At 69.6% G+C, this 15,695-nt stretch overlaps 2 protein-coding genes across 4 annotated transcripts; both read left to right on the forward strand.

Annotated features, from left to right (window-relative positions):
* The first annotated feature begins 183 nt into the window (after nt 1-183).
* On the forward strand, nt 184-5,374 carry MON1A (MON1 homolog A, secretory trafficking associated). 3 transcript variants are annotated; one of them, XM_075052849.1, is made up of 6 exons: nt 184-403; nt 1,425-1,566; nt 1,847-2,314; nt 2,518-3,286; nt 3,397-3,544; nt 3,990-5,374. In XM_075052849.1, the coding sequence occupies exons 2-6, from the start codon at nt 1,440-1,442 to the stop codon at nt 4,128-4,130; spliced, it is 1,653 nt and encodes a 550-aa protein (XP_074908950.1). In that variant the 5' UTR covers nt 184-403; nt 1,425-1,439; the 3' UTR covers nt 4,131-5,374. The 3 variants fall into 3 exon arrangements, with proteins under 3 accessions (XP_074908950.1, XP_074908948.1, XP_074908949.1); XM_075052847.1 differs by lacking the exon at nt 184-403 and having other exon boundaries at nt 1,404-1,566; XM_075052848.1 differs by lacking the exon at nt 184-403 and having other exon boundaries at nt 1,407-1,566; nt 2,521-3,286.
* A 1,283-nt stretch (nt 5,375-6,657) lies between these two features.
* MST1R (macrophage stimulating 1 receptor) lies at nt 6,658-15,145 on the forward strand. Its single transcript, XM_075052533.1, has 21 exons — nt 6,658-6,789; nt 7,331-8,638; nt 9,857-10,045; nt 10,128-10,253; nt 10,331-10,501; nt 10,719-10,888; nt 10,988-11,165; nt 11,249-11,394; nt 11,502-11,663; nt 11,877-11,970; nt 12,077-12,304; nt 12,392-12,538; nt 12,616-12,775; nt 12,859-12,951; nt 13,031-13,252; nt 13,333-13,413; nt 13,520-13,701; nt 13,780-13,889; nt 13,993-14,158; nt 14,240-14,376; nt 14,459-15,145. Exons 2-21 carry the CDS (start codon nt 7,418-7,420, stop codon nt 14,742-14,744), a joined length of 4,269 nt encoding a protein of 1,422 aa, XP_074908634.1. The 5' UTR covers nt 6,658-6,789; nt 7,331-7,417; the 3' UTR covers nt 14,745-15,145.
* Nucleotides 15,146-15,695: the final 550 nt, after the last annotated feature.

Genomic DNA, 15,695 nt, shown 5'->3' on the forward strand with positions numbered 1-15,695 from the left:
GGGCGGACTCCGTTTCCCAGCGTGCCCCGCGCGGCGCAGCCGGCGCGGCCTGCCGGGAGTTGTAGTCGCGGAGGGGCGGCGCCGGCGCCGGCGGCGGGGAGCGGGGAAGCGGGGGTCGCCTACATCTCCCATGGTTCCGCGGGGCCGGCGGCCGACCTTGGGGCGGTGAGCCCGGGCCCGGGCAAGGCCGCGGGGGGCGGTTCCCGCCGGGCCGAGGTGCCGCGATGCCGGGGGCACCGCGGGGGCCGGGGCCGGGGGCAGGGCGGGAGGCGGCCGCCCGCCGCCGCCGCCGGCGTCGTCGTCCCCCCCCTCGCCCCGCCTAGGCCTTTGCCGGGGCGCTGCCGGGCTGCCCCCGCCGCGCCGCTCGCCCGGGCCTCCGGCGCTGACGGGAGGAGCCGCGAAGGTCGGTCCCTGCGCGTTGTCCTTCGGGGCTGGGGTCCTCGGGGCTGGCGCTTCCCCGGGGCACGGCGGTGCTCGGGGAGCGGTGACCCTCCCCGGGGCGGAGGAGGGACCGGGACCGGGACGGGGAGACCCTCACCCGCGGTGGGAGGGGGGGAGCTCCGGGGAAGGGCAGCGGGCTGGCAGCGGTGCAGCCGGACAGGCGAGGACGGGACCCTAATCCGCAGCCCGGCACCGTCCCGGGCTGTTGGGTTGTCGCAGGCTTTTGGGGTCGGGCTCCGGCTCCCCCAGGTGCGGCGTTACCTGCCGGGCTTGGGTCTGGGGGGCAGGAGGTGTCACGAAGCACGGAGCGAAGCCGGGGCTGGTTTCGGAAGCGCAGGGTGCTGGGCCAGCCTGCCTTCCTCCTGTTGCTTTCGCTTGTGTGCCTGCCTTCACTTTTGGGCCGGTTTCCCCTTCCCGGGTGGGGGAGAAAGTGCGGGCTGGGGGCACGGCCGGGCTGTGCCCAGCAGGGCTGACCCACCGGGCAGGGGCTTGAGAGGGCACCCTGCTCGCAGGAGGTTGGGCCATCTGAGCAGCCGTGGCCTCAGGAGGAGCGTCACCAGCCTGGTCTCATCTCAGCCACCTAATCCAGGCCAAGGAAGGCCATAAAACCCGCCCTTGGCAAACATGAGGCCTCTGGGGTTGTTGGTGTGCGGGACCAGCCCCATCCAGGGCCATCTCCCTTTCGCTGCCGGGACGCGGCGGAGGGAGGCTGAGTGGCTTTTCCAGCGCTCGGGGGAAATCAGGGCCAATCCTGGATGAAAGGTGCTGGGGCCGGGGGGCTGGAAAGAGCTGGGGCCGCGGGAGGGAGGAAATCCTGCTGGATTAGAGCGGCTTTCCTGACGTCTCACCAGGGCTCGGTGGTGCTTGCTGAGCCAGCAGGATCGAGGCAACGATGCTGGCACGGCCCCGCTCAAGAGCGGAGCATTTCAGGACCCATTTTGCAGGTGAAGGAACAGAGGGGTGACATTGCGGGTCGCATGCAGGTCCTGCCCCGAGGAATGGCTGCAGATGTCCACAAGAAGAAAGGCTGGGAAGTGCCCAATGGGTCCCTGGCGCCAGGAGATGGGCAGCATGCGGAGCGGTCCGAGAGCCCCACGCCGGGGCTGGCGCAGGGGACGGAGCCAGGTACGGGGGCAGAGCTCGCCGCAGGGGTAAGCGAGGGGGGGAAAAAAAAAAAAGCAGCTCCTCATTATGCAGCCTCGGCCCTTCGCAGCCCCGTGGGCAGGGGGAGACGGGCTCGCTGGCTGCTCCCCACCAGCAGGACCTGCACCCCTGGGTGCCACGGAATGGGGGGAGAAGGGCAGGTCCCTCCCTGCAAAGCCCTGTCCCTTTTGCACCCTCCGTCCACCCACTGCCTCAGTATGGGGGACAGGCGGACGGACGCTGCACGGCCCATTGTTCCCAGGGGCGGGCCAGGAGGGAGCCATGTTCGTGCACACCCGCTCCTATGAGGACCTGACGAGTCCCGAGGACGGGGCGGCCGTGGCACGGAGCCCGGAGGAGAGGCGGGGGGAGCCGGCCGAGCCAACCAGCATGGAGCAGATCAGCAAGGACTTCAGCGAGCTGAGCACGCAGCTCACGGGCATGGCCCTCGACCTGGAGGAGGAGATGAGGCAAAGCAAGGAGGGGAAGCTGGAGCTGTCCCCGCAGACCACCCGCCGCGACTCGGTGCTGTCAGGCAAGGAGGAGGAGGATGTGACCATGGACGCCTGGCGCATGCACCGGAAGCACGTCTTTGTGCTGAGCGAGGCGGGCAAGCCTGTGTATTCCCGCTATGGCTCCGAGGAGGCCCTCTCCAGCACCATGGGTGTCATGATGGCCCTGGTGTCCTTCCTGGAGGCTGAGAAAAACGCCATCCGGTCCATCCATGCAGGTACCGCCCTGGGGGGGAGTGGGACAAGGCGGGTGTCACGGCCTGCCCGGCGCCGTGCCCCTGCCACCGTGGGCCACGTTAGCTGTCCCCAGGGGCAGATTGGTTGCTGGGGGGAGGCTGCAGCCTGGCTCCCCGTTGCAGCCCGAGGGAGCCAGGCTTTTACAGGTCTGTCCCCGGCCCCCCCCGGGGAACTCCCTCCCAAGCAGATGGCTACAAGGTGGTCTTTGTGCGGAGGAGCCCGCTGGTGCTGGTGGCAGTGGCGCGGACCCGGCAGTCGGAGCAGGAGATCGCCCACGAGCTGCTCTACATCTACTACCAGATCCTGAGCCTGCTCACCTGGACCCAGCTCAACCACATCTTCCAGCAGAAGCAGAACTACGACCTGCGCAGGCTCCTGGCCGGCTCCGAGCGCATCACTGACAACCTGCTGGACCTCATGGCCCACGACCCCAGCTTCCTCATGGGCGCCGTGCGCTGCCTGCCCCTGGCCGCCAGTGTCCGGGACGCTGTCAGCACCAGCCTCCAGCAGGCCAAGGCCAAGAGCCTGGTCTTCTCCATTCTTCTGTCAGGGAACCAGCTGGTGTCTCTCGTGAGGAAGAAGGATCAGTTCCTCCACCCCATTGACCTCCATCTGCTCTTCAACCTCATCAGCTCTTCTTCCTCCTTTCGGGAGGGCGAAGCCTGGACTCCTATTTGTCTCCCAAAGTTCAACTCCAGCGGCTTCTTCCATGCCCACATCTCCTACCTGGAGCAGGAGATGGACCTGTGCCTCCTGCTGGTCTCCACCGACCGCGAGGACTTCTTCACCGTCTCTGACTGTAAGCGGCGCTTCCAGGAGCGTCTGCGGCGGCGGGGGGTGCACCACGCTCTGCAGGAGGCCTTGCGCACCCCCTTTTACAGCGTCGCCCAGGTGGGCATCCCTGACCTCCGACACTTCATCTACAAGTCCAAGAGCTCCGGGCTCTTCACCAGGTGAGGCCCCCAGCAAACCATCGGGCCAAGGCTGTGGAGTGGGGCGTGGGGCAAACCTTCTCCATGAATCCTCTTCTCCTGGGGGCTAATGGGGTGCTGTGTTCCTGCAGCCCTGAGATTGAGGCACCCTACGTGCAGGAGGAGGAGAAGGAGAGGCTCTTGGGGCTCTACCAGTACCTCCACAGCCGGGCTCACAACTCTTCACGCCCCCTGAAGAACATCTACTTCACAGGCCCCCGTGAGAACCTCCTGGCGTGGGTAAGGGCTGTCTGCAGGATTTGGGTGAGCCCGTCTTCTCCGGTACTGCATGGTGGAGTAAGGGGGTGGTGGCACAACGCAGCACCAGCTCCATGGTCCCCAGGGTGGCCCCCAGGCCGTGCACGGTCCTTTTGTGGGTGAGCCTGCTCCCATGCACCCCTGTGCCAGGGAGGGACGGGCAGGGATAGCAGCAGAAGCTGGTGAGCTCCAGCACCAAGGGCTGTGCCATGCACTGCCATAAAGTCCCCAGTGCCACTGAGAAAACCCACCCTGGTGTTTGATCCTCCCACTTCTGAGAAAACCCCATTTAGGGTACCCCGCTGCCACCACATGTCCCTGCACCGGAGCCCCTGCGCCTGTTTGCGGTAGCCCGTGGAGGGAAGATGCGGTGCCAGCCCCAAGTGGGGCACAGACGTGTTCCCAGCATGTACCCTTCTTCACCCAGGTAACCAGCGCCTTCGAGCTCTACATATGCTACAGTCCCCTGGGGACCAAGGCTGGCGCCATCAGTGCTGTCAACAAGCTCATGAAGTGGATCCGCAAGGAGGAAGACCGACTCTTCATCCTCACACCCCAGACGTACTGATAGGCATTGCCCAGAGCATGGTGCCAGCTGGGGGAGCCCCTGCTGTGCCAGGGAGCCTGTCCCCTGGGGAATCCCGGGCTGTGAGTCCAGGGGAGAGCATGGTGGGACTCCAGAGTGTGGGGAAACCCACCCATGGGACTGTTCAACCTGGGTGTTAGAGATGGGGTGCACAGCTGCCAGGGGAAGGGGTGAGCAGGACTTTCTCTCATTTGCAGGCAATGCCCCCAGCTGGGGGGGCTGCCCTTCCTCTGCAGCCCCCGGCTCCATCCCTCATTGTGGGGATCTTGGAGTGGGGCTACTGGTACCCCCGGTTGCTGGAGGAGAGCTGAGACCCTGGGACCTGCTGCCTATGCCTGGCACCCTCCTTTCTCTGCCATCCTGCAGCTGTGCCAAGGGTGGGGGTCCCTGGGGGAGAATGTGGCAGCACTTGGAGGACCCCCGTGCTGCTGTGCCCACAGATGGTGGGTGACACAACCCAGGTGGAGGACAGGGCTGGCCTGGGGCATGCACGGCTGCTCTCCCTACCCTGGGGGAGCCAGGCCCCCCAAGTGCCAGGTAGCCCCTGGCAGTCCCGAAGCCCTGCCCTGGCAGGTTTGCCCCCTTGGTATCTGCGTGAGTGTGGACCCTTCCCACCGTGGCCTTGAGAAGGTTGTCCCTGGGGACCCTGGCAGGCAGGGTGGCGGGTCAGCCTGCCCCGGCTGGGACAGCAGGGTCCTGCCCACCTTCCCACAGGGATACAGAGCAGCCCCAGAGAGACTTGGGGTACCAGGGTGCCCATCAGGGTGCTTGTGGGCTCATGGTGCTGGTTCTGGGCAGCGGACCCTAAAGGGGAGGCTCAAGCACAGCTCCCTGGAGACCCCACTGGCATGGGGCCCTGGTGCCCCTCCAGCCCCAAGGAGGGTCTTCCCCTTGGCACAGGGGTACCTGTCCCCCAAACCCAGCCCCTCGAGCCAGCTATGCTGAGCTTGCTGTGTGGGGGCTACCTCCTCCCCGTCCGTCCCCAGGCACTGGTGTGGGGCTGAGCACCTGTGAATGCACAGCGGGCATAGGCCGACCCCACGTTTTGGGGCTGTCAGCCGAGCACTGGGATGGGTGTTTGAGGAGGGGCAGAGCCACCAGAGTGGCACCCGCACACCGAGGGAGCTGGGAAGGACCTGGCAGGGCTAGCGCAGGGACTCTGCTCCTGTATTTATGCTCCTGCCAGAGTGTAATCGCTTGTCTTTTGCTCATAAACATTATCCGGACCCTAAGTCAAGTCTCGTCTCGTGTTCATGGGTGTCCACTTGGGGGGAGCCGAGCTGGGGGGGAAGTTTGGTCCAAGTTTGGTATGGTGCAGTCCAACCCTGGGGACCTGCTGGGGGCCGGGAAAGCCGACGGGGAGCAGTGCAAGGCAGCCGGGGCTGTGCTGGCAGGAGGCAGAGCCGGCCGGAGGGTGGGAGTGGTGAAAACCCTGGGACAAGCTGGCCAGGGCCAGATAATGTTGAAACTGAGCGGGAGACGGAGGAAGGAGCTGTTGGGTAAGGCGTGGGGCCAGCGTAACTGCCGGGCCTTGCACAACGTGGGGAGGGAGCCTGGGAGGGCTGAGGCTGGCCAGGTGACAAGGGCAGGGGAACCCGTTTTCTTTCGGCGTGTTCAGCCCCTCCTGGGACCAAAGTCCCCCCGACAGCGCGAGGCAGCGCCCTGCTCGGCCGGAGGAAAAGTCTGCGTGCGCAGCTGGGGCCCCGCAGCCCTACTGCCCGAGGGCAACAGGGCACCGGGAGGACAAATCCGTGCGGTGCATCGGGATGTAAAGCACCTTCCTTCATCCCTGGGAACAGCAGCGAATCCCGGCAGCACTTGCAGCTCCTGCCACCTCAGGCAGCCCTTGATGAGGGGGGTGAAAAGGGACACAAGACAAAGAACGGGCACAACAGAAATAACCCCCATAGCTCTCCTCACAAAGCGGTGGCTGCCCTGGCCCTGCTCTTGCCCCCCGGCCGGAATCCCCGGTTCTGAGCCTGCCGCGCTCCCAGGAAGGCCGCCTCGCCGGCCTGGAAGCGAGTGCCAAGCGTGGTGCCAGCACGGGCGGCTTCGGGGAAGCTGCGATTTCACGTTTCGGGGTGTCGACACGGGCGGCCCTGGGGCCGGGGCCTACGACAGAGGGGCCAAAGGGTGCCGACGCGCCCGGACCCCACACGCACCCTGGGACGCTGGCAGCCGTCTCTCAGCCCTGGGGACCCTCCGCCGGCCACCCGGTTGGCGCTGGCCCGCCAAGGCGTGGCGCCGTGTCCCGACCGGCGGCCTCCGCCGCTCACCCGTGGCCCTTTTGGGCACCGTGCCCACCCGAGCTCGTCCCCCCGGGGTGCCCAGCGAACCCTCCGGGCTCCCGGTTCCCCCGGGTATCCCCGTTCCCCCCCAGGCTTCGTGTGCCGGTGCCGGCCCTCGGGGAGCCCCGCAGGGCCCGGGGGCAGGGCCCTGGCCCGCCCCGGCCCGCCCCGGCCCGCCTCGCCTCCTCCGGCACGGCCCCGCTCCGTTCCGCCCCGGCACGGCACGGCCCGGCACGGCACGGCAGCGCCCAGGTGAGGGCCCCACCGCCCGGCACGGCTCGGCACCGGACCGGACCGGACGGGGCGGTCCCGGACAGCCGGAGCCGGACGGCTGGGAACCGCTCCCGGCCCCGGTGAGCTGGAGCGGGGACGGGGCGGGGGGGGGGGAACCGGGACACGGGACGGGACGAACGACACGGCCCCGGGGGTTACGTCGGGGTCCCTGTCCCTGGGGGCTGGCAGGGGACTTGTCCCAGTCCCGCGGGGATCCCCGGTCCCCGTTGCTGTCCCCGGGGCTGGCAGGGGTCCCCATCCCCGGTCCGGCTCCAGGGGGCCCTCGGGGTCCTTGTTCCCGGGGGGGGGGGCTGGCAGGGTCCCCATTCCAGTCCCCGGGAGGGGGTCTTGCGGGGCAGGGATGCCTCCGGGGGACAGGTAAGGGTCTGGGAGGTGGCAGCGGGCAGGATTTGTCCCCCCCTGCCGCAGGCAGTTTGGCTTCATCTCCTGCTTGCGGTATTTGGGAAGAGGTTTGGTGCGGCCGATCCTTCCCCGGTAGGTCCCGCCATCGGCTGGCCCCGGGGGACCCCGGCACCCCCTGCCCCACGCGCAGCTGCGGCAGTGCCCGAAGGTCCTCACCTGACTACGGCAGGTAAAACCCTTTCTCCTTTCATTTCGCAGATGCAATGGTGACCCGTCCTCCATGCGTCCCGACCCCGCTCGGTGCTGAGCACCATCGATAACCCCGCACCGGCGGCACCGTGCAGCATGGGGCTGTCATGCCGCCTGTGCCTCTTGCTGGCGCTCGCCCTGGCCCCGCTGGGTGCCGGCACCTGGCAGTGCCCCCGCATCCCTTACAGCTCCACCAGGAACTTCTCCGTCCCCTACACGCTGCCTGGCCTCGACGCCGGCAGCCCCGTGCAGAATGTCGCCGTCTTCGCCGACTCCGCCGGCCCGGCCGCCGTCTTCGTGGCCATCCGCAACCGCATCCTGCTGGCCAGCCCCGAGCTGCGCCTCCTCTCCGTCCTCGTCACCGGCCCGGTGGGCAGCGCTGAGTGTGAGATCTGCCGCCTGTGCCCGGCTGCCGCGGACGGCCCCGAGGACACGGACAACGTCCTGCTGATGCTGGACCCACTGGAGCCATGGCTGTACAGCTGCGGCACAGCGCGGCACGGGCTGTGCTACCAGCACCAGCTGGAGGTGCGGGACGGCAAGGTGGCCATCACGACCACGCGCTGCCTGTACTCGGCCACGGGCAACAGCCCGGCGTCCTGCCCGGACTGCGTGGCCAGCCCCCTGGGGACAAGTGCCACCGTGGTGGCCACCTCCTACGCTTCTCTCTTCTACCTCGGCTCCACCATCAACAGCAGCGTGGCGGCACGGTACAGCCCGCAGTCGGTGTCCGTCCGCAGGCTGAAGGGCACCTTGGACGGCTTTTCGGACGACTTCCAGTGGCTGACGGTGCTGCCGCAATACCGGGACAACTACACCATCCACTACGTGCACTCCTTCGCCGACGGGGACCACGTCTACTTCCTGACGGTGCAGCCGGAGCGGCCGGGCTCGGCAGCGTACCACACGCGCCTGGCACGGCTCAGCACCCACGAGCGCGACCTCCGCCGCTACCGCGAGCTCGTCCTCGACTGCCGCTTCGAGTCCAAGCGGCGGCGGCGGCGGCACGGCGGCGAGGAGGACGCCGAGCGGGATGTCGCCTACAACGTGCTGCAGGCAGCCCACGCCGCCCGCCCCGGCGCCCGCCTGGCCCGCGACCTCGGCATCAACGACACCGACACGGTGCTCTTCGGCGCCTTTGCCGAGAGCCGGCTGGAGAGCCGGGTGCCGCGGGAGGACTCGGCCGTCTGCGCCTTCCCCCTCCGCCTCCTCAACCAGGCCATAGAGGAGGGCATGGAGAAGTGCTGCGGCACCGGGCACCAGCCGCTGCTGCGGGGGCTCAGCTTCTTCCAACCGGTGGAGTACTGCCCGCACAACGTGAGTCCTCCACCCCGTGCCGCGTCTGTCCCGGTGGGCCTGGGGGTTGACTGGGACGCGGGGAAGTGGATCCGGGATGCCGGGAAGCACTGGTAAAGCGGGGTGGACCGAGACGGGGGGGGGGGGGGAGAGCGGCATCGCCCAGGTGTGAGTCAGCCCCGCCAGCCACCCGCTGCCTATCGCAGGGCCCGCCGCGTTTCGCCAACCCTGGCCGCGCCGAGGAGGCAGGGTGCTGGCATGGATCCGGCTGCACGCCCCACCCCGCGCACCCCGTGCTCGCCCGCGCCGGGTGCCGCAGACACACGTCCCAGCACATGGGCGCACCGCTGCTTGCCATGCGGCGGGGCCAAAAGTCCCTCTCCTCGCCGCGGCTTCCCCGGGGAACGCCGGCTCCGGCCCCGCGGTGACTGTCCCCGGCGCTGGGTCGTTGACGGCCACCCTCTCCGGAGGGACTGGGAAGCCACAGGGCCTCGGTGCTTCCCGGGCCAGGGTGCGTTGGGTGCCCAGCCACTCCTGCCTTGCCCCCCCCCGGGGCCACCGCCTTCTCTGGGCAAATAAACCGCGGGCGGAAGCGCAATTAGTCACCGGGGTTTCTTGCCTGCCGCAGCCGTGGGGCAGGAACGCCATGTCCCAGGGACAAGCTCCAGCACGGGCGGGATGGGCGGGCACCCCGGCAGGGCCCCCTCTGCAGGCAGGGTCCCAGCAAGCACCCGTGACACGAGTTTTGGAGTTCTCAGCCAGGCGCGGGGCAAGGTGCAGCCAAATCCCTTCCTCTTCCTGTGCGCGGAGCAGACGGCTCACTGCCGCTGACTCACGCCGCTGGCAGGGCGAGCCGGGGGGCGATCCCCGGCCCCGTGCATTGGTGGGGGGCCAGTGGGGACCCCCTGGCGCCTGGGGTCCCCCTTCATCTCCAGCCCCCCACTGAGCCCTGGGGACGGGGAGGGCTGGTTTTGGGGTGCTCGCCGAGCGGTGCCGGCACGGGTAACCACATCCAGATGGGGTGGGAGGGGAGGGCAGGATCTGACGCCGTGCGGGGGCTGCGGGAGGGGCTGCGGATGTGTTCTTTCCCCAAAAATTTTCCCAGCCTGGAAGGGAACTTAGGCAATCGGGTGCTCCCCGGAGTATTTTGTGGCTGGAGCTGATGGCCACCCACGAGGGTATGGGGGGATTGGGGTGCTGGGGCTGGCTTCAAGGCACCCACGCCACGCTTGGCCGCAGGTGAACCTCTCGGCACCGGTGGCCAACACCAGCTGCTGGGACCAGCCCACCCTCGTCCCCGCTGCCTCCCATAAGGTGGACCTGTTCAACGGGCACCTGGCCGGCGTCCTCCTCACCTCCATCTTCGTCACCGCCCTGGGGGATGTCACCGTCGCCCACCTGGGCACAGCGGAGGGACGCATCTTCCAGGTGGGATGGGGGGGCCGGGTGGTGTGGGGTGGTCCCAGTGGCACACGCGGTGTGCTCAGCCCCCTGCTCTGCCCCGCTGCAGATGGTGCTCCAGCGCTCCAGCTCCTACCTCCTCACCTTGGCCAACTTCTCCCTGGGGGAGCCGGGGCCGGTGCGGGGTGCCATGGGGCTGCAGAGCCACTCGCTGTTCTTCGCTGCTGGCACCAAGGTGAGCGGGGGTCCTGGGGGGTCCGGAGCGGGCGCTGAGCCCCACGTGCCCCGCTCACCTCCGCTCTCTGTCCCCAGGTGTGGCGCCTGAACGTCACCGGTCCTGGCTGCCGCCACTTCTCCACGTGCCAGCGCTGCCTGCGAGCTGAGCGCTTCATGGGCTGCGGCTGGTGTGGGGATGGGTGCGCGCGCCGCCACGAGTGCGCCGGCCCCTGGGTCCGGGACAGCTGCCCACCCGTCCTCACCGACGTAGGTCTGCGCCGCCGTCTCCCCCGCTCCCCCCGTCTCCCAAGCGCTCAGATGGGGAGGGAGGTGGCAAATGGGGTGGCACGTGGTGGGACCTTTGCTTTGTCCAGAAACCCCCTCCCCGGGATGGGCGTCGTGCCCCCCGGGGAAGGGGCTTTCCGGACCCACAACTGTCACCGGGCTTTTGGGGCTCAGGGTGACACAGGTGCCTCTCCCGCAGTTCCACCCCCGGAGTGCCCCGCTGCGGGGCCGGACGCGGGTGACGCTCTGCGGCATGACATTCCGCTCCCACTCGGACCTCTACCCCCGCCGCAGCCCCCCCGGTGCTTACCGGGTGGCGGTGGGCCGGCGAGGCTGCACCGTGCTGCCGGAGGAGAGCAAGAGCCACAGGTGGGCGGCGGTGCCAGGGACGGGGGGAAACAGCAGCAGAGAGGGGTCTGGGGCTGCCCCCCCCCAGCCCGGGGCTGACCCCCCATCATCGCCCCACAGACCCCTGCCCACCTCCCGCCGCAAGGACTTCGTGGACGTGCTGGTGTGTGAGCTGGAGCCGGGGGGCCCGACGGCAGCGGGGGGCCCGGCCGATGTGGTGCTCACCGTGGAGGAACCCACCGGACCCTCCAGCTTCCGCGTCCACGGCTCCGCCACCCTCGGCGGCTTCATCTTTGTGGTACGGCCCTGCGCTGGCGCTTCGGGGTTTGGGTGGGGGGGTTTGGCTCGCCCACCCACGCCGCCGACCCCATCTCTGCCCAGGACCCCCACATCAGCGCCCTGCACCCCCCGTTTGGCCCCCGGGGGGGTGGCACCCACCTCTCCCTGCGTGGCACCCACCTCTCAGCGGGGAGCAGCTGGCGGGTGACGGTCAACGGCTCCGAGTGCCCCCTGGCCGGGCAGCCCAGGTACGCCCCTGCCTTGCCCCCACCGGGCCCAGCGGGGTCCCTGGCTCGGGGACGGGCACAGGGACCCCCCCCGCAGTCCCCTCCAGCCACGGCTGCCGCGTCCCCAGGCAGGGCGAGGAGGCGATTCGGTGCACGACTCCCGCCACCGGTGGCCTGGGCTCAGCCCGGGTGGCCCTGTGGATCGACGGGGAGGAGTTCCCGGCCCCTCTGCCCTTCCAGTACCGCCCCGACCCCTTCGTTTCGGCCATCGATCCCAGCTGCAGCTATGAGTGAGTGCGTGGGCTCCCTTCCCACGGGGGGGACAGCCCCGGCCTCCCCACCGCCCCGGCCAGGCTGGACGAGGTGCTGGGGTCCGCCTGCACCCCGGGGACCGCCTGCACCTCGAGGAGCACGCGCACCCCAGAGACCATGTTAATCCCTGGGGTCCGCATGCACCCCGGGGACCACGTGGACCCTGGAGCCCTGACCCCTGCTCGCCGCAGGGGCTCGATACTCACCGTCATCGGCACCCACCTGGACTCGGCGTATCGCGCCAAGATCCACTTTGAAGCCGGCGGCGCGAGGACCGAAGCCGTGGTAAGCGCCGGAGCAGGAGGCCGTCACCCCCCACCCCGGCCCTCCCCTGCCCGCCCCGGCGCCGGGCGCGGTGCCGCGCCGGCACCCAGCTTCCCCCTGCCCGCAGGAGTGCGAGGGCCCGCGGGCGCCGGAGCGGCTGCTGTGCCAAAGCCCAGCCTTCCCCTTCGAGGGCAAGGTGGAGACGGCGCTGGGGAACCTGAGCGTGCTGCTGGACGGTGCCGCCGGCCGCCAGCTCTTCCGCCTCCGCTACTACCCCCGGCCCAAGGTCTTCCCCTGGGAGCAGGAGGGCGGGCGCCTCCGCCTCAAGCCCGGCGAAGACGAGATCGAGGTGGACGTACGTGGGGCAGCGGGGTGAGCCGGGGTGGGAGGGCGGGGGTCCCGCTGCCGGGACCCCCGGGCTCAGGGCGCTGTGTCCGGGCAGCAATTGGGGCTGGATGCCGTGGCCACCTGCATGAACGTCACCATGACGGTGGGGGGCTGGGACTGCCACCCCAACGTGTTGAAGAACGAGGTGACGTGCCGCCTGCCCCGTGACCTGCGCCTGCCCCCGGCCGGGGCCCCCGTGGAGGTAGGCACCCCCCCGGGTGGGCGACCCCCCGCCTCGGTGTCCCCCACCCCGTCCCCACTGAGCCCCCGCTCGCCCAGATCTGCGTGAATGGCGCCTGCGAGGCGCTGGGCTGGGTGCTGCCCCCCCCGGCCTCGCTGGACCTGGCCGCCAGCCTGGCCCTGGGCACCGGCGTCACCTTCCTGGTCTGCTGCATCCTGGCCGCCGCGCTGCTCCGCTGGCGCTGGAGGAAGAGAAGGGGTGAGTGCCACGCTCGCCGGGCACCCCGTTGCCCCCCAGTTCCCCGCCGCGCCGCCCCCCACCCACCCCACCGCTGCCCGCAGGGACGGAGAACCTGGAGCTGCTGGTGCAGCCCGGCCGCAGCGATCCCCCCGCCACCACCCAGCGGCCCGGCGTCGACTACAGGGAGGTGCTGGGTAAGTGGGTGGTCGCCGGTGGGTGGTGGGGTGCTGGGTGCCTGCCCAGCCCTCACCCTGCCTCCGCCTGTCCCAGCAGTGCTGCCCGTGGCAGGCAGTCCCGGCCCAGCGGGGACCCGGGCACGCTTCGCCGGCACCGGCGCCGGCACCGGCGTGGTGGGCGGTGGCTCCCCCGTGCCCCTGCTCAGGGCCGCATCCTGCTGCCTGGAGGACCTGAGGCCGGAGCTGCTGGAGGAGGTGAAGGACATCCTCATCCCCGAGGAGCGGCTCGTCACCCACCGCCACCAGGTCATCGGCAAAGGTGACGCCGCCCCCCGATTTGGCTTTGACGTCACCCGCTCGCCACGCGCGGTGCCAGCTTCGTGCCACCTGTCCCCGCAGGGCACTTCGGCAGCGTCTACCACGGCACCTACACGGACCCGCTGCTGGGCGACCTCCACTGTGCCGTCAAGTCCCTGCACCGTGAGTAGCGCCCGCTCCCCGCGGCGCGGTCCCGCGGCACCGTCTTACGGCGCGGTCCCGCGGCACGGCCCGGCGGCGGGGCGCCCCACGGCTCGGCTCTCGGCAGGCATCACGGACGTGGAGGAGGTGGAGGAGTTCCTACGCGAGGGCATCCTCATGAAGAGCTTCCACCACCCCCAGGTGCTCTCGCTGCTGGGGGTGTGCCTGCCCCGCCACGGGCTGCCCCTCGTCGTCCTGCCCTACATGCGCCATGGGGACCTGCGCCACTTCATCCGCGCCCAGGAGCGGGTAGGGGGTACCCTTGGGGGGGGGGAGGGAATGTGTTGGGGGGCCGAGGCCACCCCGCTCACCGCTCCCACCCCGCAGAGCCCCACGGTGAAGGATCTCATCGGCTTCGGGCTGCAGGTGGCCCTGGGCATGGAGTACCTGGCCCAGAAGAAGTTTGTGCATCGGGATCTGGCGGCCAGGAACTGCATGTGAGTGCGGCCGTACCCGCCGGAGCCCTGCCATGGGGTCACCCTGTGGGCATGGGGGGTGCTGCCTGGTGGCCGCCCCCCCCCCCAAAACTGCGTCCCGCAGGCTGGATGAAACACTGACGGTGAAGGTGGCCGACTTCGGGCTGGCGCGGGATGTGTTCGGCAAGGAGTACTACAGCATCCAGCGGCACCGCCACGCCAAGCTGCCCGTCAAGTGGATGGCACTGGAGAGCCTCCAGACCCAAAAATTCACCACCAAGTCGGACGTGGTAGGCACAACCCCCGTCCCTGTCCCCTGACCCCTGTCCCCATCCCACCTGCCCCCCCCACGGTGGCTCTCTGCTCGGCAGTGGTCCTTCGGGGTGCTCATGTGGGAGCTGCTGACACGGGGGGCATCGCCGTACCCCGGGGTGGACCCCTACGACATGGCCAGCTACCTGCTGCGGGGGAGACGCCTTCCGCAGCCCTGCCACTGCCCTGACACCCTGTGAGTGGGGCTGGGGGGTGGGCAGGGTGGCGGGGGGGGTGGTCCCGGGGGGCCACTGGTGCTGACGGGGGTGTCGGGGCAGGTACAGGGTGCTGCTGAGCTGCTGGGCACCGGCGCCCGAGGAGAGGCCGTCCTTCACGGGGCTGGTGGGCGAGCTGGAGCGTGTCCTGGCCACGCTGGAGGGCGAGCACTATGTCAACCTGGCCGTCACCTACGTCAATCTGGAGTGTGGCCCCCCTTTTCCCCCTGCCCCCCTGGGGCAGCTGCCTGATGGCGAGGATGACGATGAGGATAACGAGGAGGAGGAGGAAGAGGAGGAGGAGGAGGAAGAGGAGGAGGAGGAGGAGGAGGACACGTCCATGTGCTGATGTGGTGCCCTGCACTGGGGGGCTCCTGGACCCCCATACACCACGGGCACGCTCTCCCTAGGAGGGCTGCGGTGTGCAGCCAGGTGTTACGGGACACCCTCCCTATGGGATGGGTGCTGGGAGGCAGCCGGGTCCTGTGGGGTGCTTTCCCACGGATCACACCCGGACCCCACTGGGTGCTGCCCGGGCTTGGTCCCACGCCATGGGCTGCCTGCACTGGCTGGGTGCTGGGGCGCTCAGCCCCACGCCGGTCAGGCTGTGCCGTGGGGTCTGGGGCTCAGCCCTACAGCGGCTGGGTGCCACGGGGCCCCGGGCTCAGCCCCAGCGGGTGCCATGGGGTGGCTTGGCCCACCCAGGTGTCCCATGGGGTTTCCAGCCCCTTGACTGCTCGAACCACTCATTAAAACCTAATTATATTTGTTCCCAGGCTGGGGCTGTGTCTTTGAGGGGGGCCATGCCCCAGGTTGGCAGCACCCCTGTACCCTTGCGGGGCGGGGGGGGGGGGGGTGATCCCCGCTCCGGGTTCCCACCCCCTCGGGGCACCCACCTCACTGGGGGCACGGGTGAGGGTGCACCCACCATTCCCGTGCCAGCCACGGGAGGGCACCTGCACACCGGTGCTGGCGTGGCCACCCTGGGCACCGTCCCCCGTGGCCCCGCTCGCCGGCAATCCCAAATGGCAGCGGGTGCCAAGCCGTGGCCCTCGCCTCTGCCCCCTTACCTGGGCGGTTGGGGCGATGGTGGGGAGGTGGCATCTCGCTGGGTACGACCCTTTCCACCCTCTTCAGCTGTGGCTAAATATAACCCTGGTGGCTGTGCCGACGGCTCTGCCAGCCGCGTGGGCTCTGCCAGCCAGGTGGGCTCGAGGCACCTGCCTGGCTGCGGGGCCAGGGTGGCTGTGGGGCGCGAGATGATGTGGGGACCGCCACGCTTTTGGGCGCGGGGTGATGG

Source organism: Buteo buteo, chromosome 21 (assembly GCF_964188355.1).
Source record: "Buteo buteo chromosome 21, bButBut1.hap1.1, whole genome shotgun sequence".
Lineage (NCBI taxonomy): Eukaryota > Metazoa > Chordata > Aves > Accipitriformes > Accipitridae > Buteo > Buteo buteo.